Genomic DNA, 21,828 nt, shown 5'->3' with positions numbered 1-21,828 from the left:
GAGAGTTTATCAGCTCAATTTAAAACCTGGTTTCTGAAATAGACATCTGATTATGCTATTGCTTCTAACTACTTGAAAGATCACTATTAGCTCACTCAACTTTTTGAAGATTTATGTCCTGGGTCACAGATTGAATTTTTATGTATCATATTACATTCCCATCCCTGACTTGTAATCATGCATATAAACCTGTAGCTTTAATATCAGTCTATCAGTGCATCTGAAGAAGTAAACTGATCTGTCCCAAAGTTCATGCTAAAATAAATCAATTGGCCTTAAATGTGCTGTTTGAGTCCTTGCCCCTCCCCCGGAACAGATTAAAAGCATTATTACTTTGCAATCTGATGCTACTGTTTAATTTTATTCAAGTTCATATACAACAAAGTCCACTCTTAACTCACTAAGATGAGCAAAGGCCAGCTGAGATCATACTAGACCTGTTGAAGCTATGTGAAATCCAAACTAGTTCTAGCCTAGGAATTTTGGGATTTGCTTATAGGGTTGCCAGAATGGAAACTGGAAAGGACCCTTGTATCTTTAATCTATATATATAAAAGAGTGATGGCATCACAGCGACCCACAAAACAACAAAACTACAGGCCCCCCAACCTCGAAATTTGACAACACAACCCATCATCCATGCCTCTAGGTTGATACAACAAAAAGAAAAGAAAAATAAAGTCCTAATTAGAGAGAGAGAGGAATAATTGCTTTTATCCAATTGCTGCCAGTTAGAAGGCTAAGCTCCTCCAACTTGGTCTCCTAGCAACCCAATAAAAAAAATTAAAAACACTAAAAATAATTTAAAACACTAAAAAATTAATACAATAAAATACTATAACAGAAAATAAATAAAAATAATACAAGAAAATAATAAAATATAATAAAAAGATAACTTACAATAAATTTATAAAAAAATACAAATAACGTCAAATTAAAATTACACAATTTTTAACCAATACCACCACCACTTTGCCACAGCAATGCATGGCCGGGCACAGCTAGTTGTTGTTTAAAGGGGATGTTATAACAACTGTTGCTTGTTACTTGGTTGTGGAAAAAGCAAGACTTGTTGTAATTCTCTCTTCTACACAACTTTACAGTAGCCTTCTCCAGTTTTCAGTCTGGCAATCCTACTCTATAACTGCTTTTACTGTGCCCTAACTTTGTTGCATAATGGTTATATCCCTGAACTGAGTCAAAGACCTCTGCCCCTTCTCTGTTTTTAGGCTCAACTGTTGGCTGACTAATCCAGTCAGCCAAGAGAAGGAAATTATGCCTCCATAACATTACCGCAGTGGGTTAACTGCTGAGCTGCTGCACTTGCTGATTGAAAGGTCGGCATTTTGAATTCAGGGAGCGGGGTGAGCTCCTGCTGTTATCCCCATCTTCTGCCAACCTAGCAGTTCAAAAACATACAAATGTGAGTAAATCAATAGGTACCGCTCTGGCGGGATGGTAACGGTGCTCCATGCAGTCATGCCGGCTACATGACCTTGGAGGCATCTCCAGACAACGCCGGCTCTTCGGCTCTTCAACCCCCAGAGTTGGACACGACTAGACTTAATGTCAGGGGAAACCTTTACCTTTAACATTACCACAGGAGGTTTCTGCTCCTAACCCTCTAGATCAGTGGTTCTCAACCTGTGGATCTTCAAATGTTTTGCCCTTCAACTCCCAGAAATCCTAACAGCTGGTAAACTGTCTGGGATTTCTGGGAGTTGTAAGCTAAAACATCTGAGGACCCACAGGTTGAGAAGCACTGCTCTAGATCCTGCTAATATTTCAGCAAAGCTTGTACTGTAAATTCTCCTCTATTTTCCATTTGAGGGCTACATGTTTACAGCTATGCCACAATTAAAGGAATCTAATAGTGCAAGCATATGTATATTTGCTTGGAAGTAATGGTGGTTCAAGCCAGAATAGTTCAGCTGTTTCAGCAGTGGACTATGACTCTGGAGACCAAAATTTGACCCCTGTTTGGTCATGGAAACCAACTGGGTGTTCCTAGACAAGCCATACTCACTCAGCCTAAGAAAACTCCTTGACTGATTAAGCTGAGGGTTGCCTTAAGTTTGAAACAAACTTGAAGGTATGCAACAACAACAAAATGTTTCTGCCTAACTATTCCAAATGCACCGAATACTGTCTGATCTTGGAAGCTAAACAAGGTCAGGTGAATGCAAGTCTAGGCTGCATCAACAAGAGTATAGTGTCTTGATCAATGGACGTCATAGTCTCACTCGATTCTGCTTTGGTCTGACCTCACCTAAAAACTGTGTCTGGTTTTGGGCACCACAATTCCAGAAGGACATAAACAAGATAGAACATGTCCAGAGAAGAGTGATCAAAATGATCAAATGTTTAGAAACCAATCTTTATGAGGAACTGGTATGTTTGAGTTGGGTATGTTTAGCTTGGAAAAAAGGCTAAGAAGGAACATGATAGCTAGGTTTAAATATTTGGAAGGATGTCACATTGAGGAGGGGGCAAACTTGTTTTCTACTGTTCTGGAGACTTGGACACATAGCAATGGATTAAAATTCCAGGAAAATGATTCCACCTAAATGTTAGGAAGAACTTCTTGGCAGTAAAAGCTGTTCAGCAGTGGAATATGCTGTCTTGGAGCATGGTGTAGTTTCCTTCTCTGGAGGGTTTTAAGCAGACGCTGGGGGGACATCTGTACGGGGTGCTTTTATTGTATGGCAGGGGTTTGAACTGGTTGGCCCTTGTGGTCTCTTCAACTCTGTGATTCTATGGTTAGTATTTGAACGGAACATCGCCAATGAATACTGTAGGCTATATAACAGAGGAAGGATCTAAGAAAACCACCTCTAAAAATTACATGCCTAAGAAAACCCTAGGAAATTCATGGTAGACAGGCGACTTGAAGTCACATACACACACAATATGCTTACGCTGATTGTTCATAGGATCGTTATTGGCTGTCCTAGTTAACTAGGATACTTTTTGAAAATGGATTGATCTAGCCGATTAATCAACTAATTGTTGTTGCCATATGGAGGGAGAATTGCCCCTGATTTCAATTCAGTTTTAGATTGACTTTCTAGCTTTGTGGATTGATTGTCTGGTTCAAACATTTCCCAAGACATCCGAATCGTATTAAAGGGATTGCCCTTTATTATTGTACATGTTCCGAAGGAGGAATCTTAGTACAACTGTCATGGTAACATGCTGAGTAAACATTCCACTTACCGTTAGGTATTGCTGATATATACTTTTGCCAGAGTAGCAAAAGGTTGGAAACATTATCTATTTCGAGCTATCCAGGAACTTTAGCTGTGACAGTTCAGCATCCTTAAAGAAAAACAATCTTCATGATCCAAGATCTAGAAACACAAGAAAGAGCTTCCCTGTGGGATTTTATCTACGTCATATATGACCAAAGCAATGTCATTTCTCAGAAAAATGCCTCCCAGATCATATCTGTTAGGCATATTCATTTTGAGTGCATAGAATTGAACTTCGTTTTCCTGTACTGTTGTGTGATTTCAAGTAACTTTTTATCTTTTGTTTTGTTTAGGAAAAAGAGAAAATCTGTACAGAGCGAATGCTTGGCAAGCAAGTACAATTGTTCAGTGTAATAGAGCAACAAAGAGAGAGACAAACTGGACAAAGGTAAAACAAACAAAATAGAATCAGCCTTCATTAAGCTTCCACATTTGTCAATGGCATGTACTTAAACTTTCTAAATTATGATTTATCTGTATGCAGCATGGTACTGTTTGTTTAGTGTTTGGTTAGAGTTTACTTACTCAGCAGAAAAGTAAAGTGGTGGCTAAGATGTTAAAATTCTATTGGCAGCATATTTATTAATTCATATACCTCTCACATTCCTGAGAAAGAGAGGGCACCATGCAAGCTGGAAGGAATAACACATTCTTGACAAACATTACCCATTCAATGTAACAGGCTTTTTGCAGTGTATCAGTCATCTTTGGAAAACATAGCCTTTGGGCTTACTGTGTTGCACAAAAGCAAATGCTGTCCCTCAGCCTGAAAAAGTGCCAAAGGAAAAGTGTTTCCCAAGGCCTGTTCTCATGTAACATTTAAAGAACTGATCCTGTGGCAACTGTAAGGCATCTGATGTACAGCATCATTTGTGCGATTGTGGAGCCACACATGGTGCCATTACACATGGTACAGAAAATCCTTTCAGGTGTAAAATCCATGACCAAGGCCCTCTGCATGAGAGTATAAACTCCAGCTTTCTTCAAGTTTTTTCTTGTTGTTATTGTTGCCATTTAGCCTTTGACTGTGTGGATCATAATAAATTGTGGCAAGTTCTCAGTGATATGGGGATACCAAGTCACGTTGTCTGTCTCCTGAGAAATCTGTATAAAGACCAAGTAGCAACAGTAAGAACAGACCACAGAATGGCAGACTGGTTCAAGATTGGGAAAGGAGTACAGCAGGGCTGTCTCCTCTCACCATACCTATTCAACTTGTATGCAGAACACATAATGTGACGTGCGGCGCTTGATGAATCCAAGGCTGGAGTTAAAATTGTTGGAAGAAACATTATCAACCTTAGATATGCAGATGATACTACTTTGATGGTTGAGAGCGAGGAGAAGCCGAGGAGCCTTATAACCAAGGTGAAAGAAGAAAGTGCAAAAGCTGGGTTGCAGTTGAACATCAAGAAAACCAAGATTATGGCAACTAGATTGATTGATAACTGGCAAATGTGGAGGCAGTGACTTTGTATTTCTAGGTGCAAAGATTACTGCAGATGCAGACTGCAGCCAGGAAATCAGAAGATGTTTACTTCTTGGGAGGAGAGCAATGACCAACCTCAATAAAATAGTGAAGAGTGGAGACATCACAATGGCAATGAAAGTGAAAGCAATGGTATTGTCTGTAGTAACCTATGGATGCGAGAGCTGGACTATAAAGAAGTCTGAGCAAAGGAAGATAGATGCTTTTGAACTGTGGTGTTGGAGGAAAATCCTGAGAGTGCCTTGGACCGCAAGAAGATCCAACCAGTCCATACTCCAGGAAATAATGCTCGACTGCTCAATGGAGAGAAGGATATTAGAGGCAAAGATGAATTACTTTGGCCCCATAATGAGATGACAGGAAAGCTTGGAGAAGATAAGGATGCTGGGGAAAATGGAAGGAAAAAGGAAGAAGGGTCGATCAAGGGCAAGATGGATGGATGGTATCTTTGAAATGACTGGCTTGACCTTGAAGGAGTTGGGGGTGGCCACGGCTGACAGGGAGCTTTGGCGTGGGCTGGTCCATGAGGATACGAAGAGTCAGTAGTGACTGAATGAATAAACAACAATATTGTTGCCATCTTGCAATTTCTGCCTATAAGTATAGCCACTCTTTGGTCATCACTTAATGCCAGTGGTTCCATCTTATGGTCTCCAACCTACTTTAGCTGTCACTGTTAGCATGCAAGGTTATCCCTCATAATGTTTTTTATGAGTATACATCCTTACAACAATTTTATATGTTGTCACCCTTGCATTAAGCACCACTTATAAGGCTTTCTGGATAACATTTATGAAGAAATGGGACACAGTGCAGAAATGGTAAACACACATTTACCATTGCTTAGCACAAGGTAAACAACTTTACTGGTTCTATTTTCACAGTAAGACAATCAGTGTTGAACAAACTGCTCCCTGTGACTTTGTTAGTTGACTTTGTTATTGTGAAAAATGCTTGCAATAATCTCCTGGATTAGAATCATACATACTCGTAAGTGGTTCTGTGTTGTTTCCTTTGTTTTTTGTTAACCTTGTGTGGGATTCCTCATTCATTGCTACGGTTCTATAAATAATGTATAACAATAGCAGCAGCAACACACAATTGGTTATGAACTGTGCCCTTTATTCATGTGCAAGGATATATACACAATACCGCTGGTCTTGCTGCTTTCTTCTTTTAGTTGTCTCTTCATCACTGTGCAGCATCATTCTTTTAAACTGAATAACACTGATTTTTTTATTTCAATGCTGAGAGTTTGAAAAATATCTTGCAAGGTAAAAAAGGTGAATGGACACTTGATATGTGCAGATCCATCTGCATTTGCCTGAATTTTACCCACAGGGATAACACACTGGAGGAATCTTTAACACAAGACTGGTCAAAATACGTTTTGATGTCCCCATTCATTTCAGTGAAGTTTCCATATTGTCACTTTTTTAATAGATTGTTTTAGACACACAGAGAGAAGGAAAAAGCAAAAGGGCAACTGAAATTGGGGGATGTTGCCTTCAGAGCCTACTTTTATGTAGGAGTGAGATTCATTTTCTTTGAAAACATTTCCTTTGTAAAGTTTGATATTGATGACATTTCAGCTAATCATAGATGATCAAATGTTCAAAAATTTAACACCTATATTTGACACTCAGTGATATAGAATTACAGTCTTCGTCCTGCAAACATTTCTATTTATTGCATTTGGCATTGGACAGAACTGAGAAACAAATAGTTTTCAGTAATTTTACCTTCATGGAATGATTTCTATATTTACTTGCCTTGTAGGCTCCCTGTACATTGTGAATGGGAGTAGAGTTCACATTGAGTATGTTTGCTATTTATCATTTTTCTCTATTCCTAAGCTTTTAACAACTATTATATGCAAATATTTTAAGTCCCCTTCCCCAGTTTAAAATCTTAGGTTTTAGGTGTTGAAATTTCTGCATGTCAGCATAATGAGAAAGGAAGCTGACATGGAACACCCAACAGTGGCAATTGTGATACAGGTACAATAGTGTTGTATGATAGGCTGATATATTCAAAATATTAAAGAAGCTCAGAGTGCTATCAGACCAAATTAGAGGTGCCCATGGCTTCAAATGTAGCCTCATGGGCCCCCCAAAATCCATTTTAAATTGTTTTTGCCCATGAAAACTCTCTACATTGTATCATGGGGAATTTTGCCAAATTTTAGGTTCAGGAAAAGCTTTATCAAAAAAAGGCATGACAAGGTTGAAGGTCAAAAACATGAGTGTTGGAAAGCATTTTGGGGGGTTGGGATCCATTGTGGCTTCCTAAGCCCTGAGAATTGCCCATTCCTCACCTAAATGAATTCCAGAAACCACCTTTTTTTTCCCTTCATTTACTGCTTTTGCTTCCCAAACACGGCCATAGCTACGTAGGAATATATTTCTTGGTTTTCAGATAAGAAAGTATTACTCTATTGTGTGGGCTGCATAAAGAACCTGCATAGCATTAGAAAGGAAATACAAAATGATGGCAAAAATCTTGCTGCACAGTTTGTTTTGTTGCTGCTGCTGTTTTTGAAATATATAGTTTTTCAGCCGAAATGGAACTGTAGAATGGGATAGAAAGGAGGAAAATGAAAACAAAGATGAAATCACTCCTGACATTTTCTCCTACTTACATCCAATTGATCTCATTGTTTTCCACTGCCGGAGAATTTGGGCAGAGTTGGTGGTGTATTATTTTAACTGTGTGTAGAAAATAAATCCAAGGGTAAAGACATTGTTTCAAGGAAATTATGCCAAGAGACTTGGTGATTGTCTTTGTCTGATGCATGAAATATGGCACATACTGAGCATAAATCTCCCCTGCTGTTAATGTTTGATGTAGTAAAGGAATGTTAAACAACAAGTAGTTAATGCAGTAAATGGGATCCTAAGTAACTATAGTAATGTATGCATGATGTGGGTGGCCAAGTGGGAAAATTCTCATCCTCTTCTCCAAGTCATAGCTGATGCTTTTGTGAAGCAGCACTGACCCAACTCCTACAGAATCACTCCATAGAAAATCACAACCCACCTACGTAATTCATTTTGCAATGCACTTGGAGGCTGTAAGTGCCCAAGGCACTTTAATATTTCAGCAGGTTGGCATGAAAGCACAGTGTGGCGTAGGTTATAATCTGAAATTGACAGTTACTATTGGCACATACATTGTTAAACAAACATGCGGCCACACATCCAACAGAGCAAATCAATTAATCATTCAGACAAACAGCTCCAGGAAGCTGTAATTTGTGCATGAAATTGGTCATTTTCCCCTTTCTTGCTTTTGCAGGTATTTCTGAGGTATGCCACTATTTCTTTTTATTAAAAAAGAATGATTTAAGGTAAAACTGCAGGAAGTAGAATATAACAAGAAGCCTTGCATAAAGTATTTGATGCTATCGCAAATTCCTTTCGAGTCTATTTTTCCAGTGTTTACTCTTTTAGGATACTTTCATGATTTGAATTTTTTTTTCTTTGCAGGACTCTCTTCTATCAAAAGATGCAAAAATGATTTCATCTGTAGTCATTTCACAGATTATTAATGAAAATAACTCAAATGAAAACAAGACTGTCTTCACTAGGCATTCTGTAATCACCCAGTCGGGTGCTAATCATGTGAATCAATCTTTGGCTAATCATAGCTCAGTCAACATTAACAGAGCATTCATATTACTTCCCAGAAGATTAGGAATTCAGATCTCTTCCGATGACAATGTATTTGGAACAGAGATTGATAGCAAAGAGTGTCATAATCAGAAGAAAGGCTTTGCTTCCATCACCATCACTGCTAGACGAGTTATTCCACCGCGGAACAGGAAAATACAGGTGGATACTTCTGACCCTTCTTGTTTGAAATGCCAGGAAAATAAACCACTAATGAACACTCTTCTTGCTTCGAACGAGACTGTCCCACATCAGCTCTGCAGACCTTTGCATACTCGTGGAAGTTGTCAAAATCAAAATGCCACCAAAACAAAGGTTTCTGAACCTCATCCACAGTTGTGCAAGGGACTTTCTAACACAGAAAATAAAGAGAACAGAGTGGTCCCCCCTGGAAACAACCCGAACAAGGAAGCACCCATTTCCTTTACTTCAAGTGTTCACCTCAGTGTTTCCCAGCATAATCCAAATGCAATATATTACGTAGACAAGTCTCTTTCAGTGCCTATCCATCAACCTCAAACTAGGAGCCCAAAAACGCATAGGTCAGTTGCGTCTTTCAGGATAAATTGCAGTTCTTCCAGTTTAACACCAGATGGAGTGAATGGTTTAGCTAATGGAAAGATAATCACAGAAGTACTTAAGACAAAACTCCCAGAGGATGCCAAGACTCTGCTTGAAGCAATTTGGAATGCAGATCTTGAGGAGGACTACTCCGTTAGAAAACAGACTTTGGAAATTGAATCCTTAAGGGCTGAACATCTCCAGAAAGATACCTCTCCACCTGAGACTCTGTCAGTTGTAGATACTCCCCAATGGCATGATCATTCAAGTCCAATGAAAAGCAATGATGGAAATACAAACAACAACCACATTATACTGCCTCCTCACTTTCCTGCCTGGACCTATGATTTAGGTGAGTAGGTTAAATGCACCCAGTCTTATTGGATCAGATATATAGGGCAGTGTCAATCACATTACCTTTACAACATTGCCAGCAGCTCCTTTTTAAAATAGTGAGTGAATCTGAAGATCATCGCATATATTCTCATATATGCACACTACAACAAGAATGTCCTTTCTATATAATCCCATTTTCATTTCCTTTGCCTCCAAATACATATCGGCAGGGCCCTGATTTTTAAAAAGTGAAATCCAAAACCAAACATAGCATGTGAAAAATTTTTAATGCAAAAGGAAATGTTCAGTTACTAGGTTATGGTGGATTAGCACAATGGGTATAGACACAGGCAGAATAAAATAGGGCACTGCACTCCCACATAAAAATTCTGCCCCTGACAAATGACATTTTCCTTCGATTCCTAAATTTCTAGCACTGCATAGAGAGAGAGAGAGAGAGAGAGAGAGAGAGAGTTTAAATCATTCATGTCCATACTCTCTTACATGTGCTGTGTTAGCATAATCTTGGTAATGTGTTGTCGAAGACTTTCATGGCTGGGATCACAGGGTTGTTGTATGTTTTCCGGGCTGTATGGCCATGTTCCAGGAATATTCTCTCCTGACGTTTCACCCACATCTATGGCTGGCATCCTCAGATATATAAACCTTCCTTGCTTAGTTTCTCTATACCTCACAACCTCTGAGGATGCCTGCCATAGATCTGGGCAAAACGTCAGGAGAGAATACTTCTGGAACATGGCCATACAGCCCGGAAAACAAACAACAACCCTATAATCTTGGTAATGTTTCCGGTATTTCTAAATGCTCAGCTGAAATCTTAAGTTACTACAATGCTAGAAATTTAAGGACTGAAGAAACGTTTCTTCTGCGGGGCCAGTATTCTTATTTAGAGGGGATAATGCCCTCATATACCCATAACTTATACCCCTGAGTTAATAGCCATAATCCTGTAACAGATACCCTAGGCACAATTGAGCTACTGAGTAAAATCTGTTAAATAAATAGGTTGTAGAACAACAATGTTGGTATGCAGTCAACATTAATGAGGTGTACTACACCTTAGGTTTCCTGGTAATAGGTGGGATTCAAGTACAGGCAATCCCCAAGTTAGGAATAGGGTAGATTCTGAAGACTTGTTCTTAACAGATCTGGAAAATATGGAATTGACTATGGAAAGACATGAATTATGACTATGGATGGTGGGATTTTAATTGTAATGTTTTAAATGTTTAATAATAATTTTAATGTAATTTAATTTTAATGTCTGTATTATATGTTTTCAGGCATTGAATATTGCCTCCATGTAAGCCGCCTTGAGGTGGGGTAAAAATAGAGCAAATTAATTGATTAAGTTGAATTTGAATCTAAGTCTAAACAGATACATTTTTAAAGTGTAACTCCAGCCAATACGTATATATATATTGTACCTTTGCATAGCATAGGGAAGAGTTAACACCCATGTGGTGTTTGTTTTGCTGTCTGTGCCTCTGTTCAGAAGATTTCACCTCATTTTCTGTTCCTGTGACAATTTGATTTTGAAAAATTTGGCTTGTTGTGGAAACAAAGATTGTTGATAAAGTTTCAGTGGAGACACTTTTCCCCTATGATAACTCTTCTGAGGAGTAGATTTATCTCACTTCATGTTGTCTCATTTTTATTCTTAACTATGAGTCATTTGTAAGTTGGATGTTTGTAACTCGGGGAGTGGCTGTAATATATCTTCAGTGAGGGAAGGCTTCCTTAGAAGAACGGGGAAGGTATGTATCCCTTTCTGTCCATCATATCATCTTGAATTTGTTCCAGAGAAGATGGGGGAGGGCTATAGGGAGGAAGGATAGAAGTATGGAAGAAAAGATGGTTGTTCTTTTTTATTCATTCAGTTGCTTCTGACTCTTCGTGACTTTATTTTTATAACCTGCCTCCATCTCTCTGAAGGGACTCGGAGCGGCTCACATGGGGACCAAACCCAGAGATCAAAACAGATAAAAGTTTTAACACAAAAACAATATAATTAAAACAGTTTAGCAGTAAAATAAAATGTCATAAAATATTTTTAACATTATTGACAAAATAAAATATCAGCAAATATTGCACTGAAAAGTGGGGCTATTCAAATTACAAGGGAGGGGCAGGCATGTGCACAACACAGGACAAAAAACAGAAGTAGGAATAAAGTGCTGGAGATCAGGGCAGTAAACAGCTATGACTGGGCAGCAATAAATTATGACTGACCATTCATTCAAAAGTGCATTGGAACATCCATGTCTTCAAATCTTTGCAGAAAGTGGACAGGGTGTGGGCCAATCTGATCTCCCTGGGGAGAGAGTTCCAGAGTTGGGGGGCCACTACTGAGAAGGCCCTTTCCCTCATCCCTACCAACTGTATTTGTGACGGGATGGGAACAAGAGAAGGGCCTCCCGGGAAGATCTAAGGACCCGCGCTGGTTTGTAGGGGGAGATACGGTTGTGAAGATAAGCAGGATCCGAATCGTTGAGGGCTTTGTAGGTCATAACCTGCACTTTGAATTGGTATGTTCCTTCCTGCTAACAGAAATCCTCCAAGTCAGCATTTGATTTGATTTTGAGATACCATTTAGCATAATTTTGTACTGATGCATATATTTCTTCCAAACTGTAGGTAAGAATTAACACCTTCAGAATAAAAATATGATGCAAAAGGGTGGTTTGGTTTGATGGCTTGATATGTGTGAGTGTGTTTCTAGAACAATAAAATGGTAAAATCTTACCTTTGTGAACTTGAAATCCCTAATGGTTTTCCAGTCTTGACAGTGACCTGAAATATACACATTTCAGGACATTTTATCATGATGTATGGGCTCATGCATAAAAAAGAAAGTGCGGCATGCTCCACTTTACATCCCCTTTAATCATGGAGCCCTGCTGGAAGTATAATGGAAGCTGGCAGGCTCTATACTTAAAGGGGTGGCAAAGTGGAGCATGCTACTGATACTTCCCCTGTTTAGTGAGCAGGCCCGGTTCTTCATTGAAGCCCCTTGAAGCCGCCGCTTTTGGCGCAGCCCTTTCTGGGCGCACTTGAAGCGGCGGTGACCATTGGGTCGCTCACCATGGAACAAGGAAGTATTTTGTAATCTCGCGAGATTTCATGAGATCTCACGAAATATTGTGAGATTTCTGCGAGATCTTGAGAGATTTCTGTGAGATCTTAAGAGATTTCTGCGAGATCTCGTGAGGTCTCGTGGAAATCTCGTGAGATCTCACGAGAATACAAAATACTTGCTTGTTCCGCGGTAAGCAACCCAATGGTCGCTGCCGCCACCACCCGCCACCACCGCCGGTGGTAAGTTTGGGGTGGGGGGCGCAGTTTGGGGTGGGGGGTGCACGGACCTAGGTTGGCTTACATCCTGAAAAAACCTAGGGACGCTCCTGTTAGTGAGGCTGTAGTTTTTATGCTCATGTCTCATGTACTTTTATTTTTTGTGCTAGTTTTATTTTGGTTATAGTTAACGGCAAGAGAGAAATCTCAATACAATAAAATCCAAGGATGGTGGGCATACAAAATAGCATGTCTTTTTTGAAACCTGAAAAACATTAATCAAGTGATCTACAAACATGCCTGTAAAACAAAAAAGGAAGTAAATATACAGTAAATTGGTAGGGCTCTAGAACAGAGGTTCTTAACCTGTGGGTCCCCAGGTGTTTTGGCCTACAACTCCCAGAAATCCCAGTCAGTTTACCAGCTGTTAGGATTTCTGGGAGTTGAAGGCCAAAATATCTGGGGACCCACAGGTTGAGAACCACTTCTCTAGAATGTTGCTTTTCTTGCCCTATCAACTCCCCAGCAGCACATTCCAGTGTGTTTTTCCACAACAGATATGATGCCAGTTCTAGTTCATATTTGGATAGGGGAGGCCTGAAAAACTGCTTTATTTCGGATGGTTTTCCATTCCCTGGAGTGATGGGAGACCCTAAAAATACCCTGTTCATAAATTGTCTTTACTTTTGGAAGTTGGAAGCCATTTGATGCATTTTCCCCACTTAATGCATTAGATGATCATGTATCATTTTAATCTTTTCTATGACTTCACATTTCACCTTGGAAAGGTCTCCTAGCTTTTGTGGGATGTATGCCGAGAGTATGTAAAGAAGAGTCTGCTGGGAGAGCAGAAAATGTACTCAGAGAATTTAGATAGGCATTACTGAGCTGACTTTTGTGAGGAGTTCCAGGAGAAGTCAAGAGACAAATCCATGTTCCTTCATTCTTGACCTGGAACCAGCCTGGGTCAATGCTCAGTCAGCTTTGAGATGCTGTTTACCGATTTCTCCTCCTTCCCAGTGCTCAGCAGCAGTTTGTCCTAACCTAACATGCATTCTTTTATAGATGCTTCTGAAAGAAGTCTGTACGTGAGATCTATTTTAATAATGTCGATATACCCTCCTGGCTGTACTCCAACACACACTGCTGAGCTCAAATCTCAGTGGTTGCCCCCTTTGCCCCTTTATATTAAATGTTATTAAGAGAAATCTGTGTAGCTGCAGGACTGTTTCCCATATAGCCCACCCTTGCTGTGGTATTTAATGCTTTCAAAGTCCCTTGCTGTTGCTGAAAACCTCATGAAATAATTCTGTTCGGAGACACTGTCATGCAAATAAAAACCACTTAGCATTTGAAGGCAGTTAATAAAAACAGGAATTTTAATTGTTCCAGAAATGTTTGCTAAGTGTAAAGAGAGTTCAGTAATGGAACTGCACATGAAGGAGAATTAGAATGATTGGAATTGTTCTTTTCAAAAGAAAAACAAGCTAGCTAAACTTTATTCAGGGATAATAAAATATAGACAGTAACAAACATTTTTGTCTGCATGTTTTTCCATTCTTAAAAAAAATCAACAATTTTAAAGCAGAAATTTCAGTTGGGTTAATTTTCTTAAAGTCTTACTTTTAAAGTAAGTGTATAATTTTTTTTATTATATATATATATATATATATATATATATATATATATATATATATATATATATATAGTATTGGATATGTATTTTTGTTTCTAAAAGAAATTTCCCATTCCTATTTTTTGCCCCATTCAATATTTATCCTTGTTAGTCCAACAGGTAGTTTTAAATGGAAGCTAAAGAAAGAGAGTACATCTACACTGTAGAAATAATGCAGTTTGACACCACACATGGCTCAGTGCTATTATATCATGGGAGTTGTAATTTTAAAATGTCTTTAGCCTTCTCTCCCAAAGGGGGCAGGTGCCTCATACACCACAACTCTCAGGAATCCATAGCATTGAGCCATGGCAGTTAACGTGGTGCCAACCTACATTAATTCTATAGTATAGATCAGTGGTTCCCAACGTATGGTCTGTGGACCACCAGTGGTTCCCAAGAACTAAAATATGGTCCGCGACCTCACTGTTACTACACTGTTGCAATGAGAGCAACTGATCTTGTGAAACCTTTTTATAGTGTCAAGGCAATGGGGAGGTCAGGAGGGGAGAGGCTGGCTTCCCACAAAAGGTGCGACAAGAAGCCTCCTGACTGCTGCTTCTCCTCCTCCTCCCTTCCCCTGAGCGGAGCCATTTTATGTGGTGCCTGGAAGCAGGGGCACCTTGGTATCTTCATTTTTAGGCCTGTTAGTGGGGTTATTTGGGGTGCTGATTCAGAAATTGCATTGGATAGACCACATCAGCTCTAGATTATTAAATATGGGTTTCTATGGGTGAGCACATGGCGACTACTGGATGGCATATGTTCTGTATCAGAGAGCTGATGTGGTCTATCCAATGCAATTTTCTGAATCAACACCCCAAATAACTGAACCAAACCAAATCTAATGTTGACCAAAAACTGATTTGTAACCCATTTGGTACTAATGTTGGAGAGTTGTCCCTGGTCAAAGTGGTCCCAGGTCAAGTGGTCCCTGTTAAAAAAAAAAAAGGTTGGTTACTACTTATATAGATGAACCTCTTGAGATGGTCAGTCCACATCCTTGGGCTGAGAAGGTTTAGATTCAGCACAGTTTCAAGTAGTATAATGCCATCTTGGTTGTCCCTTGGCCAACTGGACTAGTTAAGACTGTACTTTAAGGGCACTTCTATACTGACATTATAAACTATATTGGAACTAGTTTGAGAGGAACCGGTTTCCCTTCATGGATAACCAATTGCCATGGTTTGAACTGCTGTGAAAGTGATTGTGTTGAAGACAGACCCTGGCCTCAAGCCACTTTGCAGCTTCCTTTTATTCATTTCTGGGAAGATGTGCATAAATGCATCAGAAACATATAGGGGTGAAAAAGGTAAAGTTGCAGCAGCGGAAGGAATCTATTATGCATCCTATGGGGGTGATTAGCCTCCTGCTGTCAAGGGGCATTTTTGGCAGCCCTTGGGGCATTTTTGGCAACCCAGTTTTGGATCCTTTACTGTGTTCACAGTGCGCTTTGCATTTTGAAGGGCCGATTTCACCCTGGATCTGGAATATACAGTACTAGCATCTGCCACAGCACCTGTTCTGGGTGAACTCAGACTTCCCTGAAACTCTAAAAAAGCATTGTATACCCTTAGATATGTGCTGCAGTATGCATTGCCTGTGTGCATTTTGTGGCCTTGTGTCAGCTTCAAACTGCATTAAATGGTCCGTAAAGAAGGGCCCTAAATCACCCTATTACATCTAGTGGCATAAGACTTCTGTTTGATTGTCAGAGCTCGCACTCTCTCTCTCTTTCTGTGTGTGTGTGAGAGAGGATAATTTGTTAAGAATTAGGGGAAACGAGCAATATAGCATTGAATTCAGCCAGAGATAGAAGCATAGAATAATAGTTTTGGAGCTGGCTCTAAGAAAAATATGTGGTTAATGCTTCTGTCAATTAGAAATTTACAAAAATGATCAAATTGAATGTAATGTAGAATTGGCAGAAGGCAAATTTATTTTTTTAACTATCTCAAACCACTCTGACCATTTTTCCTTAGGAAGAGGCTGTTTCATTTTGAAGTTCTTATTCCAGTATCACCTACTGTTTTAGTATTCTCTTATAGTTTCACTTGGAGACTGTTGTTGTGAAATATTTGCTAACTTTGCATATTTTTTTTAAAAAAAAATTGTTGCCTTTCCCGATGCTACCGTACTCTCTTTAACACAAAACCCAAAAAAGCATTTACCTAGCCATACAAATGAACCAATAGAAAGATGTGTATATAATTGTATTTACCCCTGTAAACCAAGCTGCTAAACAGCAGTTTGAAAGCAAATGTAAACATTTTATTAAATGTAAGAGGAAAAGGTTTGCACTTGAAGATTTTTAATGAGACAGCCTCAAACTCAGGTACTTGGTAACACAAAAGTGTTTAAAAATGGAAGTTGAAAATTACATAAGCAAAACTAATGCCCAGGGAAAAGAAATATTAGAGGTTTTGCCTGAAGTTGAGCAACTGGTTTATTTTGACTAGGCTTAATTCTCTTTAAAGTACATTCATTATTAAGATGGATGAAGTGCAGGGGCATTTTGACTGATCTGTCTGAAAACATAAAACACAACTCGGAACACATATCCAAAGTAAATGATGAGAAGACAGATATAATAGAGGTCACTTAATTCTTCCCAAAGGAATTTAATTTTGTTCTGGTCAACCCGAAAGAAAACTAATATTGCCTCAAGAATTGCATGAGAAGCCGTTTAAGTTTTTAAGTCTTAAGTTTTAGGACCGACCCAGTGAATGCTGTAAATTATGTTAGGTATGTGAATAGGTTTTGGATGGTTTTAATTGTTTATTTATAGTAATTACAGTATTTAACCCTATTTTCATGTTGTATTTTGTATTTGCTTTAGTGTTGGCCACTTTGGGTCTCTTTATAGAGTGATAAAGTGGGATAGAAACAGTTGTTGTTGCTGTTGTTATGGGAATCATTTGTGATGCTCAATACACCAGCATCCTGTAACTGAAGTTCACTCCTTTTTAGACCAATAACACAGAGAAAGGGTTGCAGAACTATAGATGATTGTATCCTTAAATAAAAAAACCCTGCATTTTAATATTTGATTTAATATTTGACTTACTTATTATTTTCTTTCTCACCTTTTGGATGACTTAAAATATTGCACATTGGGAGGTGGGAGCAGAACTGAGTATTTTAAAGGACTTGTTGCCTAATTGGTCTTTAAAGTGTGTGTCTCCAGAAGTCTTCAAACATTAGAAGGAAAGGGGAACCACTTTTTTGGCTGCAAATACAGAACAAAAATGCCCAGGAGAACCTCCTTTACAAGTCCGGATCACACTTTATTACTCCTAGCACCTCTAAAACAAGGGGAATTCCAGCTATTCTATCATTTGTCTCACCGTTTCAAGCTATAATGTTGGATTCCTAGATTCATTTTAACCAGGGATCTACATACAAATGAGACTTGTAGCTCCACTAGGAATCTGTTTAAGGTCTTAAATATCACCTTAATGGAACTCAGAAAGTTTGGTTGTGGTAAGTCATTGTGAGAGGGCATCCAAATTTCATTAGTGACTATCAAATAAATTAGATTCCTGCCCCAAACATGACAAAACTACACAACAAGTGATGTACATTTTCTCTTTAAATACAGTTTATATGACATGATGGAAAAGAGCAACCTTAGAATAAGAAACTTAATATTACTGCTAGCTAACTCATTATTGTACATTAACTACACAGTCCCCCCCCCCCGCCCCCAAATTCTTGGTGTCTTGATTTCTAGATCTGGTTCTGGGGTTTCAGAAAATTGCATTGGATAGACTCTAGTTTCTAAGATAATATGGTTGTCGTGATTCTTTATGGGCGAGCATATGGCAATTGATATATGACATATGCTCTGTATCTCAGAAACAAGAGATGATACGGGAAAACTGGTGCAATTTTTGGAATCAGCAAGTCCATTATGCACAGAAATATGTCTAACAATTGAGGAACCAAAATGTGTTTGTCAGTGCTATTGTAGCATCTTCTTAGCGCCAACTAGAGTAGACCCAATGAATCAGCTATTGAATAATAAGTCAACACATAGGTTAAATCAGTTGATTCAGTGAGTCTATTCTGTATAGGATTTGGGACTTTTGGAGGCCCGTACAGCTACTCAGCAAATATTGAGTGCAGAATTTGGAAGGATGGCAATTATACAGTATGACCTGCCGTATAATACTTACCAAATACAACAATTGGAAAGATCTCTGATACCTTGGAGAACTGCTTCCTTAGACAGTCTTGAACTAGTTCAGTGGTTCCCAACCTTTGGGCCTTGAGGTTTTTGGACTTCAGCTCCCACACTTCCTAATAGCTGATAAGCTTGCTGGGATTTTGGGGTGTTGAAGTCCAAAACACCTGGAAGCCCAAAGGTTGGGAACCACTGGGCTAGCTGGATCTATGTCCTGGTACATCATGAACCAGCATCCTATATTCATTTGGTCTATAATGTGAACGTGCCTTTTGAATAGTTTCAATCCAGTAATAAGATATTTTGGTAACCTTTCTGCATTTATTCTGCTTAGAATATTATAAATAGTGCTAATTAGTTATGACTCAAAGGTCGTGGCCTTTCTTGTTGGGATAAAAAAAATAATGAGTAGTCAATTACCTGTCAACCTTTTAGCAGTGACAAATTGTAGGAAATGAGTAATATTCACAAGCCTTCATTAGTACTGGTGTTGAGTTGTGCTTTGAAATGAAATACGGGAGGGATCCAATCTAATCTGCATATAAAATATCACTTGGCACTGTACTTTAATAACTTGCAGCAATGCAGTCTTAATAGGAAGTGTGGGAGATGGACCTTGTCTTCCTGCTTTGTGATACATCTCAGTTTATGCTGCCCCAAACGCAGGCCATCTTATAGACTTTATATATATATTTGCATTTCCTATGGGGGAGGAATCTGGAAGCATGAAAAGTAGATTCAATGAATCAGAGACAGAAAAGGCAAGAACTATTAGGGATGAAATTATTTATTGATTTTCATTTTTAGTTATATGAGGGTTATCCAGAAAGTAGATTATGTTTTGGAATTAAAAATGAACAAAGTATAGGAGAAAACATTTGCAGTTGAAAGCCACACCCAAATACCACTTCTCAACATAGTCGCCATTCAAATCTAGGCACTTATCATAGCAATGAATGAGCTTGGCAACTCCTTCCCCACAAAACTCTGCTGCTTGCATCCTCAACCAGCCAGTCACCCCTTCCCGCAGCTGCGCATCGTTGCCGGAATGCTGCCTTGAGGACACAAGCGGCAGAGTTTTGTGGGGAAGGAGTTGCCAAGCTCATTCACTGCTATGATAAGTGTCTAGATTTGAATGGCGACTATGTTGAGAAGTGTGGCTTTCAACTACATATGGTAAATGTTTTCTCCCATACTTTGTTCATTTTTAATTCTAAAACGTAATCTACTTTCTAGATAACCCTTGTATTATCTGTATGATTTTATGTATAATACCCTGGAATAACCTTTCTCAATGGAGCAGAATTACTGACTTTGAAAAATAAATACGGAAGCATTAACAAATGAAAATTCTAGTACAGGCTGAGATACCTTATCTGAAATGTGTGGGACCAGAAATCCTTTTAAATTTCTGATTCTTTTGGATTTTGGAATGCTTGTATTTGCATATATATAAAACAAAATATCTTGGAGATGTGACCCAAGTCTAAACATGACATTGATTTATGTTTCCTATGCACCTTATACACATTGCCAGGTGGCAATTTAATACATTTTAAACAATTTTATGCATGAAACAAAGTTTGTGTTCATGAGCCACTAGAAAGCAAAGGTGTAACTATCTCAGCCATCCATGTGGACAATGTTGGATTTTGAAATTCCAGATAAGGGATGCTCAACCTATATTGCGACATATTTTATCTTTATTACAACACTGTTATAGAATATACTGGTTCAGTTTTTCAATCATAGTCATCAAACCGATATCTATTTTATGCAGGTTTTCTCCCTAAGTCCATTAAGTTTGTTACCATGCTTCCTTGTGATCCCAGTAGTGATGTTTCTCACTGCAGCTGTAGCAGCTGTTGTTACCCTTAAATACTTTAGTTAACAGCTGGCAGTGCATCTCATTTGTATTTTCTTGGATTTACTTTTGGTAGGATCAACTCAGCTGTTATGCAGTAAGACAATTCAGGGTATAAAGTTTCAGACTTCAGATAGGCGCTTTCCCAAAATTGGCCTTCTCTCCCATCCAGGTTATGGATCTTTTGCTTGTGGAGAGGTAATCGCAACCTTGTCCCATCAAAAAGAATAATGTTCCAGTTACAATGGATCAAATATTTCATTCAAATAAAATATTTATTCAATGTGGATTTTATACAGCGGTGTGGAAGGGGCCAGAGTCTTCAAATGGAAGGACTGTTATATAACTACCTGGGACCCATTCACACTACAGAATTACAACATTATTATTCCACTCTAAGTTTTCTGTTCTAAGCAATCCTGGAACTGGCAGTTTAGGGAGTGGAAAGAATCTGGTCACCTGAAAGTTTCTGAAGATGTATTTTCCTTTTCAGTTTTTTTCTTAAAAATTGGTTATGATGGATATAGGGGAATCCAAGGGGCACTTAGATTTCCCTTCCTCTAGACTGCACATTTCCCATCTCCAGGTAAAGAACAAAGGGGATTTCTTTCTTCCCCTTTTGTTTTATATTTCAGGCCATTGATTTTTCACCAACAGGTAGCTTCAGGTGTAAAGCGGGACAGATAGTCCTATAGAAGAATCCCTGTAGGTGTAGCTTGTCACATAAGCGACCTGTTGAAATTGCTTCTTTTGCATTGCCACTAAAGGTATAAAAGCAATTCATGGCAGAGTGGGGATTTGAATCTTCACCTTCAGAGTCATAGTCCAATGCTTAAACCACTATGCCGGCTTGTCATTAGTAATAATTCCACAAGTAGTTGTTCTTTTGGAGAAGTTGCATAAGAGCAGTCTCTATTACAGGGAGCATACAACCCCTCTGTTGCATCAGCTCCACTGGCTGCCAGTCTTCTACTGAGCACAATTCAAAGTGCTGGCTTTAGCCTTTGTGAACCAGTTTGAGTGCTAAGACCAACCGGGGAGATCCTGCTCTTGGTCCCGCCACCCTCGCAGGTGCAATTGGTGGGGACGAGAGACAGGGCCTTCTTGGTGGTGGCCCCTCAGCTGTGGAACTCCCTTCCCAGTGAGATTAAATCATCCTCTCCGCTCCGGGTGTTCAGAAAAAAAGCTTAAAACCTGGCTATGGAAGCAGGTGTTTGGCAAGTGATAGCATTACTGAAGCAGCTAAATGATAACCATGGGACTGGTGCAATGTGTAATGCATTATACTTATGTTTGATATTTCTTTGTGTAGTTTTTATGGCTTTAATTCATATTTATATGTTACCGATTTAGTTACGTTATGTGTTACTTTTATATGTATGTTCGACATTGAATTTTTGCCATTTCCCATGTTGTTACACCGCTCTGAATCCCCCCAGGGGTGAGACGAGCAGTATAGAAATGCAATAAATAAACAAAC

At 39.0% G+C, this 21,828-nt stretch overlaps 1 protein-coding gene across 5 annotated transcripts in view; it reads left to right on the top strand.

The window, feature by feature from the left end:
- c3h10orf90 (chromosome 3 C10orf90 homolog) overlaps positions 1–21,828 on the top strand; it is a 144,179-nt gene that overhangs the window by 53,064 nt on the left and 69,287 nt on the right. For all 5 annotated transcript variants that reach the window (XR_010004580.1, XM_062976058.1, XM_062976056.1 and 2 more), the window contains exons 2-3: positions 3,545–3,639; positions 8,229–9,324. Coding sequence is in view for 4 of the 5 variants with exons in the window: in XM_062976058.1 (XP_062832128.1) it covers positions 3,545–3,639; positions 8,229–9,324 (1,191 nt within the window). In the remaining variant the exon portion in view is untranslated. The remainder of the gene's footprint in view (positions 1–3,544; positions 3,640–8,228; positions 9,325–21,828) is intronic.

Source organism: Anolis carolinensis, chromosome 3 (genome assembly GCF_035594765.1).
Source record: "Anolis carolinensis isolate JA03-04 chromosome 3, rAnoCar3.1.pri, whole genome shotgun sequence".
NCBI lineage: Eukaryota > Metazoa > Chordata > Lepidosauria > Squamata > Dactyloidae > Anolis > Anolis carolinensis.
This window is presented reverse-complemented; position numbering and strand designations above follow the sequence as displayed.